Raw genomic sequence first — 13,130 nt, forward strand, 5'->3', positions numbered from 1 at the left:
TAGGGTGTAGAAGGGTCAGAGTGCTGGGGGGATATCTAGGGTGCAGAGGGGTAAGAGTGCTGGGGGGATATCTGGGATGTAGAAGGGCAGCCCGGGCTGCCCCAATTTCGGTGGATCAGCTGCTTTGGGGAAAAAAATTGTCAAAAAACAATTTCCCAAGTACATAATGTACAATCCTTATGGATACAGCAGAATTGATGGAGTTCCCAAATTGTTTCTCCCTCCATCTGGGCTTCCTCAGGGGATGCTGTCCACTTGGAGCACAAGCCTTCCCAGGATTTGAGACAAATGAGTATCCCTGGAACCACAGGGACACGTTCATTATTTGCAGGACATCAGCTTGTCCCTCCAATGCCTCCTGTGGTCACCTGCAGTCCTTGGCTTGCTGTGGCGGCTGTAGACTCTTTAAATCGTCATTGATTGCAATGTCCACATCTGTCTCAAATCCTGGGAAGGCTTGTGCTCCAAGTGGACAGCATCCCCTGAGGAAGCCCAGATTGAGGACGAAACATGTTGGGAACTCCTTCAAATCAGCTGTATCCATAAGGATAGTACTTTATGTACTTGGGAAATAGTTTTTAGACAATTTTTTACCCAGTTAACCCTTAACTGGGTTAGGGGGAGGAAAGTCTGTCTGAACATGTGACTATGATCTAAAAATCCCTAAAAACAATTCCACAAGTACATAAAGTACAACCCTTATGGATACAGCAGAATTGATGGAGTTCCCAACATGTTTCGCCCCTCCATCTGGGCTTCCTCAGGGAATGCTGTCCACTTGGAGCACAAGGCTTCCCAGAAATTGGGACAAATGTGTACGTTACAATCAATGATGATTTAAAGAGTCTATAGCCGAGTCTACAGCAAGCCAAGGACTGCAGGTGACCATAGGAGGCATTTAGGGACCAGCTGATGTCCTGCAATAACGAATGTGTCCCTGTGGTTCCAGGGACATTATTTAAATCGTCATTGGTTGCAGTGTACACATTTGTTTCAATTCCTGGGAAGGCTTGTGCTCCAAGTGGACAGCATCCCCTGAGGAAGCCCAGATTGAGGGCGAAACTATTTTTTAATCATTGTTTAAATAAAATGTATATTTTTTATTATACTTTCTTTGGATCAATTTATTAGTACATGCATCTTAAAAATCCCACAAGTATTCCTAAATCTATGCATCCCAGACACTTTCTAGGGGGATCTCCCTACCGTAATCAAGATGATTAGTAATAGGGTTATATTAACACCTTCCCACCCCGGCCTTAACTGGGTCCCCTTAACTGGGCTAAGGGCAGGAAAGTCTGTCTGATCATGTGACCACTGTGATTGGCTGTCACATTGGCCACATGATCAGGAGACAGTCCTACCAGCCTCTAAATTATTACTAGGGACCGGAAGCGCTAAGGGCACGGAAACCTCTTGCTGTCCATGGATACATATGTGTGGCGTGTGGGTGTTAAAGCATACCCTCTTTGCCACCACAGATATGTGGGTGGGGAAAGTTTAGGGGCCTTTTTCACACCTGGGTATGGAAGTACCCAGGCTTCGCACGCGCAAGACGCTTTCCCCGACTTGTTCATTCCCCAACTTGTTCATTCCCTGACTTAGTTGGGGTAGGCGGTACACTTTGGTGGGGGTGAGTCAGCCACACCCAGTGACCTTTGACCTCTGGGAACCCGCCTTCTGACCTTTGACCTTTGGGGGAGGTCCCTGTTCCAATTCCTGAGTCCTAGCCATATTTTTCAATGGGAAACCCTAACCCTAACCTCAACCCTAACCCTCTAACCCTAACCCCTAACCCTAACCCCGACCCCAACCCTAACCCTGACCCCGACCCCTAACCCTAACCCCTAACCCTAACCTCAACCCTAACCCTAACCCTAACCCCGACCCCAACCCTAACCCCTAACCCTGACCCCGACCCCCAACCCCAACCCTAAACCCTAACCCTGACCCCGACCCCCAACCCCAACCCTAACCCCTAACCCTGACCCCGACCCCCAACCCCAACCCTAAACCCTAACCCTAACCCCTAACCCACTAATATTCAGGAGGAAATCAAGACAAATTTAATAAAATTTTAATAGGCAAAATTAAAATAATAGATTTTCTCTATAAGATAAGAAATCTTTATTTTTTAAATTCGGATCTACTTTAAGGTGAAGAAACAACGTGCCTTTTCCTTTCCTACGTTGGTAAATGTAGCTGTAAAGTTTTCCCGCTACTTGAACAACATTTTACTTATTTTCTCTTCTCTATCTGTCTTTTACTTAAAATTTGCAGAGGGACCTCGCCAACCAACAAGTGCGCCAGACGATTATATAAGTCATGTCTGATCTTGTTGCGCTCAGCTGCAAAATTGCACCCAAAAGATCTTTAATTTATTTTTTCTTTTCTTTTTAATTTTCAAATCGCTTACAAGCCTTTGTAGTCCCCAACATGGTCACAAAACAACGTCCTCTGAGACTCGTGCTTCGTGAAAATGATATCACTCAGGTTCAAGACATCCCTTTAGAATTCTACGTAATCCACAAGGAAGGCAAATTGTTGTAAAATAATTAATTTGCAATTAGCTTGTCAAAAATGATCTCCATCAGGATGTTGACGCATCTGAGAAATTGTCCGTCCCAAGCTGTCCAGGGGGGGAAAGCCTTGTATAAATGGCGGTCCTGTCCATTGCATTAGGGCGCACCATGCCATGCCATCTTCTCTGAGTCTGACGTCTTCCTTCCAATCTTCTGATCTTCCAATGAGGTTATCGAAGGTCCTTGTGTTCTTAGCGCTGGTTACCGTTCTCCACGAATCCACGCAATCCAGGTGCCGCCTAGAGAAGCAGAATATTGAGTCCTTCTGGAAGGACGGGGACGTCGTCATCGGGGTCATCACATTGATCCATTCCACCATTTATCAGCCGCATGTGACCTATCAGGAGAAACCACGAGCTGCATCTTGTGAAGAGTAAGTCACACCGATGTTCTGTTTTCTCCTTCATTCTGTACAAATTATTAGAGTTTTGCAGCCCAACAAATATATAATAAAATATAAAATACCGTATATACTCGAGTATAGGCCGACCCGAATATAAGCCGAGGCACCTAATTTTACCACAAAAAATGTGAAAACATATTGACTCGAGTATAAGCCTAGGGTGTCCATCTGCATGCCTCACTGTGCCTATGCCTCACTGTGCCTCACTGTATCCATATGCATGCCTTACTGTGCCTATGCCTCACTGTGCCCATGACTCACTGTGCCCATGCCTCACTGTGCCCATGCCTCACTGTGCCTCACTGTATCCATATGCATGCCTTACTGTGCCCATGCCTCACTGTGCCCATGACTCACTGTGCCCATGCCTCACTGTGCCCATGCCTCACTCTGTCCATGCCTCACTCTGTTCATGCCTCACTGTGTCCATGCCTCACTGTGCCCATGCCTCACTGTGTCCATGACTAGACTGACGTTTAACATGGGAGTCTATGGGAGGGGTGCCTGGCTTTCAAAAATCGGTGCTCCCCGGCCGTAGGTTCCCTGGACAACAACCTTTGCACACTTGTAGAGGAGAAATGTGGCTACATGTGTACCAAGTTCGGGTCCAGAGGACCTACGACTGGCCAGTACCGGGTCCCGAAAGTCACCGGAGAAATTACTGTTTAACATGGGAGTCTATGGAAGGGGTGCCCGGCTTTGAAAAATCGGTGCTCCCCGGCCGTAGGTCCCCCAGACAACAAACTTTGCACCCTTATAGAGGAAGAGTAGGGCTACATGTGTGCCAGGTCTGGGTCCCCAAAGTCCGGGAGATCAGGTGCAAAAAGGTGACTCGAGTATAAGCCGAGGGGGGCATTTTCAGCACAAAAAAATCTCTCCTTCCATACAATAGACACTGGGCCAGATTCAGAAAGAGATACGACGGCGTATCTCCTGATACGCCGTCGTATCTCTGAGTGCGCTCGGTCGTATCTGTGCGCCTGATTCATAGAATCAGTTACGCATAGATATCCCTAAGATCTGACAGGTGTAAGTGTCTTACACCGTCGTATCTTAGGCTGCAATTTCACGCTGGCCGCTAGGTGGCTCTTCCGTTTGTTTACGCAAGGAATATGCAAATTACTATTAACGTCGATTCAGAAACGAACGACCGCCCGGCGCTTTTTTTTTTTTACGTCGTTTGCGTTCCGCTTTTTCCGGCATAAAGTTACCCGATTTTAGAGCATGCGCACTGGGATGTTCTCACGAACGGTGCATGCGCCCTTAAAAAAAAAACGTCAAATACGCGGGGTCAAGCCAAACTTAAATAAAACACGCCCCCTACATCACCATTTGAATTACGCGACCTTACGCCGCAACACATACTTTACGCCGCCGTAACTAAGGGCGCAAGTTCTTTCTGAATAAAGAACTTGCGCCCAAAGTTAGAGCGGCGTAACGTATCAGAGATACATTACGCCGGCCGGACAGATACGCTCAGGTATCTGAATCCAGCCCACTGAGTGTGATCGCTCCTTCCATACAATAGACACTGAGTGTGATCGCTCCTTCCATACAATAGACACTGAGTGTGATCGCTCCTTCCATACAATAGACACTGAGTGTGATCGCTCCTTCCATACAATAGACACTGAGTGTGATCGCTCCTTCCATACAATAGACACTGAGTGTGATCGCTCCTTCCATACAATAGACACTGAGTGTGATCGCTCCTTCCATACAATAGACACTGAGTGTGATCGCTCCTTCCATACAATAGACACTGAGTGTGATCGCTCCTTCCATACAATAGACACTGAGTGTGATCGCTCCTTCCATACAATAAACACTGAGTGTGATCGCTCCTTCCATACAATAGACACTGAGTGTGATCGCTCCTTCCATACAATAGACCCTGAGTGTGATCTCTCCTTGGACAGTTTTGTCATCAGGTATTATCGGGATGTGCTGGCCGTAATATTCGCCATCGAGGAGATCAATCAGAACAGGAACCTCCTGCCAAACCTGACTTTGGGTTTTGATATATTTGACTCGTGTGTGTCGGAGGCGAGAGCCATTCAGGCCACCATGATGTTGCTGTGGGAGAAGAAGGACTTGGTCTCTGATGGTCTCGGAGGCTGGAAGCTTCCATTCCTAGCCGGTATTGTTGGAGATTCGATGTCAACTTTATCCATCCCGATTGCCAGGATAGCGGGTCTGTGCAATTACCCTCAGGTACGATTCTCATGATTTACTATTATTATACAGTATATGCAAATACCCTGATTCCAAAGCCCCTCCCCCCCAGCCTCTTCCAGTCTCCTATTACCCAAAGTGCCCCTTCTGGAGATGTCTTCAGGGGCACTTTGGGCACCATGTCTGTTCAGGAATCATTCAGGGTCAGCCATAGGTGTGCGCAGCCTATTGCATTAGGGTATGCACCCTAAAGCTCAATCGTGTGTGTGTGTATATATGTTCTCTGAGGCTGGGCATGTACCCATCCTCAGGGCCATCAGGGGGGTACAGGCAGTACACCTGTAAGAGACCCGGAGGTCCCCAGGGGCCCGGATGGCAACCCCCTTTTTTTTATAAAATCTTTTTTATTTTTTATTGAAGGGCCCCGGATGGCATTTTTTTTTTATTTTTTATGAAAGGGCCCAGAGGTCCCCAGGGCCCCGGGTGGCTACTCCCCCCTTTTTTTTATATATATATATTTTTAATTTTTTAATTTTTTTGTAAGGGGCCCGAGGTCCCTAGGGCAACCCTCCCAATTCGTGGCACCCCCCCTCGCTTCTCAATTCATGGCCCCCTGCTTCTCCACTTCTCAATTAGCGCCGGCACCCCCCCCCCCGCTTCTCAATTTGCAGCAGCCCCCCGCTTCTGAATTTGAGGCGACAGCACCCCGCCCAGTTCTCTGCTCCAGGGGGCCCATGCCTGAAGCTGTTTAAGGGGCCCCATAATTCCTGGTGGCGGCCCTGATTGTAGGTTATCCCTATAGCTCCATCTCTAGTGCCCAATGCCATATTTTTTTGTTACAATGATTTATTAACATTCAAACCGCAAGGCTATAGCCTATATACGTTTGTTTTTTTGCCTCATTTACAGAGAACGAATGTACATGCACTTTGATTGGGCTATGCAGTAGAGTAGGGTCCTTTCGCTGGGTCTTTCCCCAATTTTTTTTCCTTATAAAACAACCTCTAGAACTATAGAGCCCCATCAGAATTGATCATGCTCCTATGGACACCCCAAATGATTCTTATTTCTTATAATTTTTTCTGTGATAGTCCAATTAGCCCAAATTTAGGATTGTTTAGATCAACAAGATCTCTAACAGAAGTTCCTCCATTTTTTTATAGGTTAGTTTTGGTGCTTTTGATCCAGATTTGGGTGACAGGATTCAGTTCCCCTCCTTCCTCCGCACGGTGCCCAACGAGAAAATCCAGAACAAAGCCATTTCTCAGCTGCTAAAACATCTGGAGTGGACCTGGGTTGGGATCCTGACCAGAGACGACGACTTGGGGGTTCTAGACGGACAAAACCTGAAAGACGAGATTCGCCTGAACCACGGCTGCGTGGCCTTCCTGGAGAAAATCCATTACCGTTACGCCCCTCAAAAAATCAAAAAAATCCTGGAGGTCGTTATGAATTCCACCGCGGTCGCCGTCGTTGTGTACTGCGAGGAGATGCACGTCAAGCCCCTCCTGGACATGATGTCAGAGAGCGGGAAAAAGGGCAAAATCTGGATCTACACCTTGTGCTTTACATTCATTCCGGGAATGTTTTCGGAAAGCCACGCCCGATTGCTGAACGGTTCCATCGGTCTGGTTCTACACAGTGAGCCCATGCCTCAGTTCGGCCGATATCTCCGCCATCTTCATCCATCCAGATACACAGGCGACATCTTTATGAAGCATTTTTGGGAAATTGTCTTTGATTGCCAATGGCGTGCCGATGGAAATGGCGCGAATGATAGCGACAGTATTAAACTTTGTACAGGGGAGGAGAGATTGGGTGAGGTGGACTTCCTTTTTGAACTGACCGATCTGAGTTATACCTTCCAGGCCTACATCGCGGTCTACGCCTTTGCTCACGCTCTTCATAACCTCTTACATTGTACAAATCAGACTTTGACTTCTGGGAGCTGCAACCAGGAAAATCTTCTGCCCTGGAAGGTATGAATTTATTTTTTGGTCGGCAAAATTTTGATTAAATGGGCAAAACCTGCAAATTTCTCTTTGGCCTCAGCAATTATACGACCCGCGAAAAAGAAAAAAAAAATAGGTAGATTGGTAAAAAGCGGGCGCAATGCTGTGTGTTCGCTGTTTACACAGTGTTGTGTTAGGGAAGCGAATAAATCGCTTCTCTAACACTGACCCACCTCTCAGCCAATCAGATGCTTGGGTGTGGTTTCCCTGTCACCTAACTGGCTGAAGAAACAGGCACTGTGATTGGACGCCTATCAGGCATCCATTCATAGCAGAGATGACAGGAAGAGGACAGGAGAAGACATGGAGGACTCCAGGGGTGGACTGACAACTCATGGGGCCCCCAGGCAATAGAAGATTATGGGGCCCCCGGGCAATAGAAGATTATGGGGCCCCCGGGCTTACAGATGTCCACCACGCCAGGAAGCATTGCATAGGCAGGGCACCTAAAATCTCAGGATTTTCACATCAAAAGCATGTCGGTTTTAGACATATCAGGGACAGACAGATTTTTTAGATACTGTCCCTGGTTTTATTGAGCCTGGCAACCCTGATGGGGTCCCCTAGTGGCATGGGTCCCTCGGGCAGTGCCCGAGAGTCCCAATGGTCAGTCCGCCCCTGGAGGACTCGAAGCGTGGAGGACAGCGCCGAGACAGGTAAGTGCTGGGCCGGGGGGGGGGCCACACTGGCAGAATTTGATGGGGCACACTGGCAACAATTGATGGGGCACACTGGCAGAATTTGATGGGGAACACTGGCTTCAAATGATGGGGCACACTGGCAGCAATTGATGGGCACAGTGGTGGCAATTGATGGGGCACAATGGTGGCAATTGATTGGCACAGTGGCGGCAATTAATGGGCACAGTGGCTGTGTTTGAGGGGCACAGTGGCTGCATTTGAGGGGCACAGTGGCTGCGCTTGATGGGCACAGTGGCTGTGCTTGATGGGCACAGTGGCTGCGCTTGATGTTTTTTTTTTTAGTTTGTTTGCACCCCCCAAAAAATTTTAAGCACCAGCCGCCACTGGTGAAGAATCTTGTAGAGAAGCTGGTGCGTTGTGAAGAAGAACACTTCCTTCTTCCTATATATCACACCAGTGGGTTAAAAACAAAAGTTATATATATATGATATGCCACTGGTGCATGGGGGGGATTAGGGTGCGCCCAGGCACACCCAGCACACCCTGTGCACACGTCTATGGTCCGAACCTAAGTTGGGACTGAAGTTTGGCTGCTTTGGGCATTTTGTGATTCTCCGGGTCAGACCGATACTTTGGGCTAGGTTCAGATCTTTGTGTGTCGGGAATACACTCAAAATTGCTTGCTTTCCCAACAGGCAGAGACACGCGTTACCCTTTAGCAGACGCATGGCAGTGCCATTTATTGGTGATTGAACCCCCATACATCTACAAACCTCGCTTGTTCAAGCCACACGGTGCTGCACATTTTGATAAAGAGTCATGGACTTCCTTTCTGCATTTCTCGTGGGTAGGGCAGCCTATTGAAACCAATGGGCTGTCCTACACACGACTGGTTGGGGACTTTGGAAAATGCACCTGTAAGTGTAAACCAAGCCTTGTGCTTATAGAACATAATCATTGTGTTCAGAAGAATATTACTGCACTCTTGTATCTCTTGTACTGTAGAGGTGAAGAAATGTGTCTTGTATTACGAGGGACACGAAGAAGGAAACATTAGTGACATTTCCCAAACACACGTCAATAAATTTCCTCTGCAGACCTCTAAGTCATAGGCAAGGGCGGACTGACCATTGAGGCACCCGGGCACTGCCCAAGGGCCCCATGCCACTAGAGGGCCCCATCAGGGTTGCCAGGCTCAGTAAAACCAGGGACAGTATGTAAAAACCTGTGTTTTTCTTACATCTGTCCTGGATATGTCGAAACCGACATGCTTTTGATGTGAAAATCCTGAGATTTTAGCTGCCCCGCCTCTGCACTGCCTCCTGGCGTGGTGGCCATCTGTAAGCCTGGGGGCCCCATAATCTTCTATTGCCCCATGAGTTGTCAGTCCGCCCCTGGTCATAGGAAATGATTGCTTCTAGATTTATTGCTCTCTGATTAATAGGAAATAATTGCTTCCAATGTTTCGCTCAATGTCTCTCGTTGTTTCAGGTCTTCAGACAACTGAAGAAAGTCTTCTTCAGGACCCAGTCCGGGGATGACGTGTTCTTCAATGAGATTGGAGAAGTTCCGGCAATGTTCGATATCATGAATCTGCAGATCTTCCCCAATGACGAGTACAGATTGGTCAAAGTGGGTCGATATGATTCCCGAGAACCTCAAGATAAACAGATCTCTCTACACACCGGCTCTGTGATATGGAACCCGGAATACACACAGGTAACATGGATCACTTCCTTAAAACAGGGTAATGCTATCTGATGTCTGGGGAAATTACACTTATCAGGATTCAAAGCAGGGGCTTTGAGGACTGGCAACTTTTGGCCCAGGGGGTAAGTGTAACCTGCTGGTGCAGCAATGTGGCCCCACTCTCCCTCTTCCCTGCATCCTCCCAACCCCCTATCAAAGGCTGATGCTGCACTCCGGTACTTTCTGCTCAATGGGCGGGTCGGGCTGGACAGCTCTAGGGTTGTTGGTTCAAAACCTAACCACGACATTAGCTGCCTGGAGTTTGCATGTTCTCCCTGTGTCTGCATGGGTTTCCTCCCACACCTCCAAAGACATGCTGGTGGGTTATTTGGATCCTGTCTAAATTGTCCCCAGTTAGTGGCGGCCCATCCATACGAGGGGCCTGCCCCCCTATCCATGCGCCCGGTCCCTAATCTACATGCAGGGCGCCGGACTCATGGATTTCAATGTTTTTTGTTTAAGCACGTGATTAGAGCCTGAGGCTTCACAAAAGGGTGGGTTCGGGGCGAAAATGTATATTCGCTATTGTCTTCCTGATTCTCCTCCCGGCCAATCAGGAAGCCGTTCCTGAGACCCGATTGGCAGGGAGGAGAATCACTCATATTGGAGGAGAAGAGGTAGAGGAGGAGGAGACGCTGGGTGAAGCCACCACCTGGAGGAAGCACTGCCCGCGACCTAGATGGGGTAAGTGTGGTGCTGGTAACCGACCGAATGGCCGGGGGTGGGGGGGGGGGGTTGGAGCGTCCGATCTGACTGACTGGGGGGGTGGCAGGTGGATTGCTTGCTGCCCCAAAACAATATGAAACAAATAGTCACAATGTTCTCCCCAATACAAAATAATACAAATGTTTCCAGTCTGGTTGTTGGCAACATTAAAGCTCTCCGATTCCCAATATTTCTTGTTTTGATGGTCTCAAATATGTTCATTGATGATTTTTTATTCTCAGGTGCCGCAGTCGGTGTGCAGTGAGATGTGTGCGCCGGGATATAGAAAGGTGTCGGTCAAAGATCGGCCGATCTGCTGTTTCCAGTGTGTCCCGTGTTCCCTCGGAGAGATCGCCAATGAAACAGGTGAAGACACTCACAGGAATGAGGAGCTGGAATCATATTCATCACATATGAAACGTGGGCTATGAACATTCAAATATGTCCTAATGCTTAATAATTGGCTTTACAATAAGCCCCTTACTGACCCCTGTAGCTACAGGCACAGTGGAGAAAGTTTGCAATAAAAGCAGTGAAGTCATTCAAGTTGAGTCTCGGCACTCTGCTCTCTCCCCTTTTCCTGTGCTCCTGCTCTGTGTATACTTTAGAAATTAGCAGCGGCGGTGCGTTCCATAGTGGGCGCATGGGGCGCCGCCCCCTCTCTCTCTCCTGCGCCATCACTCAAGTCCTACAATACATAGAGATTCATGCATTGCATGAATCTCTATGTATTGTCGCCGGCGCCATCTGAATAACAACAGTTTGTTGGCTTTGGAAGTGCCTATCATCTTTCTGATTACAGCCTGCTAACCATGGGGCGCAGGGGGTGTGCGTTACCTGGTTAACACTGACACTCGTCTCAGCCAATCAGGTTTACTGGGTCTGGTTACCGGTAACCTGATTGGCTGAAGCGACATCGAGGGCTGGACTCGGGAGAAGACATCGAGGGAACGCAGAGGGAGGATGGCTGACCCGAGAAAGGTAAGTGCTGGGCAAAATGGGAGGGGGGAAGCAATCTGGTGGTTTTGGAGGGGGCAAACTGGCGGCAATTGATGGGCACAGTGGCAACAATTGTTGGGCACAGTGTTGACATTTGATGGGCAAACTGGCGCAATTGATGGGCAAACTGGCAACAATTGATGGTCACAGTGTTGACAATTGATGGACAAACTGGCGGCAATTGATGGGCACAGTGGCGACAATTGATGGTCACAGTGTTGACAATTGATGGTCACAGTGGTGGCAATTGATTGGCACAGTGGTGACAATTGATGGGCACAGTGGCGACAATTGATGGTCACAGTGGCGACAATTGATGGTCACAGTGGCGACAATTGATGGGCACAGTTGCGACAATTGATGGGCACAGTGGCGACAATTGATGGTCACAGTGGCGACAATTGATGGGCACAGTGGTGACAATTGATGGTCACAGTGGTGACAATTGATGGGCACAGTGTTTTCATATTTCTATATTTTACAGCTCATTTTCATCTTAGAATTGATTAAAATGGTGTAAAAGAGAAATGTATGGAAGAGTCCCAGCTGTCGTAGACCCTCCCCCACCAAGAAGTGTCCAATGTTTTTAATTCTATTAAAAAATGGTTTTGAAAAGAATGGAAACTAATTAGATTTTTCTAAAAATCTGTATTATTTCTCAGATGCGACAGTTTGTACGAAGTGTCCTGATGACCAATGGCCCAGTGAGCAGCAGGACAGTTGTCTCCTGAAGATGATCCAGTTCTTATCCTACGGGGATACGATGGGCGTCTCTTTGGCCGCAGTCTCTGTTACCTTCTCAATGACTGGCCTCTCAGTGTTGTGTATATTCCGGAAGTTCTCCGAGACTCCGGTGGTCAAAGCCAACAACAGAAACCTCAGTTACGTCATCCTTGTAGGCCTCATTGTGTGCTTCCTGTCCACCTTCTTATTCATTGGCTACCCTTCCCCCATCATCTGCTATATTCGGCAGGTTATTTTCGGGATAAACTTCTCTGTGGTTGTCTCCGGCATGTTGGCCAAGACCATAACTGTGATTCTAATTTTCCAGTCCACCAAGCCTGGCTCAATGGGCAAACGTTTGGACTCCAGAATCTCCAACGTCGTCGTATGCTTCTGCCCGCTTTTTCAAGTGGCCATCTGTGTGGTTTGGCTCGGGACATCCCCCCCGTACCCGGAATTAAACGTGACTTCCAAAGCAGACGCCATCATCGCAGAATGCAACGAGGGCTCCAACTTCTTCTTTTACGGCATGTTGGGTTATATGGGCTTTTTAGCCACCATAAGTTTCCTAGTGGCCTTTCTGTCTAGGAAGCTCCCGGACAGTTTCAATGAAGGGCAATATATCACTTTTAGTATGTTTGCATTTCTTAGTGTCTGGGTGTGTTTTATTCCGGCTTACCTGAGCTCAGAGGGGGAGGACATGGTCATTGTGGAAGTCTTTGCCATACTGGCCTCCAGTGCCAGCTTGTTGGCTTGTCTTTTTTTCCCCAAGTGCTACATTATCTTGTTCCGTCCTGAAATGAACACCAAGCAGTATGTACGGGGAAAGCAGTAACCCTGGACCCTCAAACTACGGCCCTCCAGCTGTTGTAGAACTACACATCCCATGAGGCATTGTAACACACTGACACTCACAGACATGACTAGGCATGATGGGAATTGTAGTTCCTGAACTGGAGGTCCGTAGTTTTGAGACCCCTGCAGTAACCCATTACCACTGCTATGGTTGCTTGTCCTGCAAAGGGGTCCTACAAAGGGGTCCTACAAAGGGTCCTACAAAGAGGTCCTACAAAGCGGTGGCTTGTCCTACAAAGGGGTCCTACAAAGAGATCCTACAAAGCGGTGGCTTGTCCTACAAAGA

General features: G+C 48.1%; 1 protein-coding gene across 1 annotated transcript; it reads left to right on the plus strand.

Moving 5' to 3' along the window:
- The first annotated feature begins 2,695 nt into the window (after positions 1-2,695).
- On the plus strand, positions 2,696-12,834 carry LOC120945745 (vomeronasal type-2 receptor 26-like). Its single transcript, XM_040360115.1, has 6 exons — positions 2,696-2,955; positions 4,917-5,199; positions 6,324-7,139; positions 9,305-9,532; positions 10,510-10,633; positions 11,929-12,834. The coding sequence occupies exons 1-6, from the start codon at positions 2,696-2,698 to the stop codon at positions 12,822-12,824; spliced, it is 2,607 nt and encodes an 868-aa protein (XP_040216049.1). The 3' UTR covers positions 12,825-12,834.
- Positions 12,835-13,130: the final 296 nt, after the last annotated feature.

This window comes from Rana temporaria, chromosome 7, assembly GCF_905171775.1.
Source record: "Rana temporaria chromosome 7, aRanTem1.1, whole genome shotgun sequence".
Taxonomy (NCBI): Eukaryota; Metazoa; Chordata; class Amphibia; order Anura; family Ranidae; genus Rana; species Rana temporaria.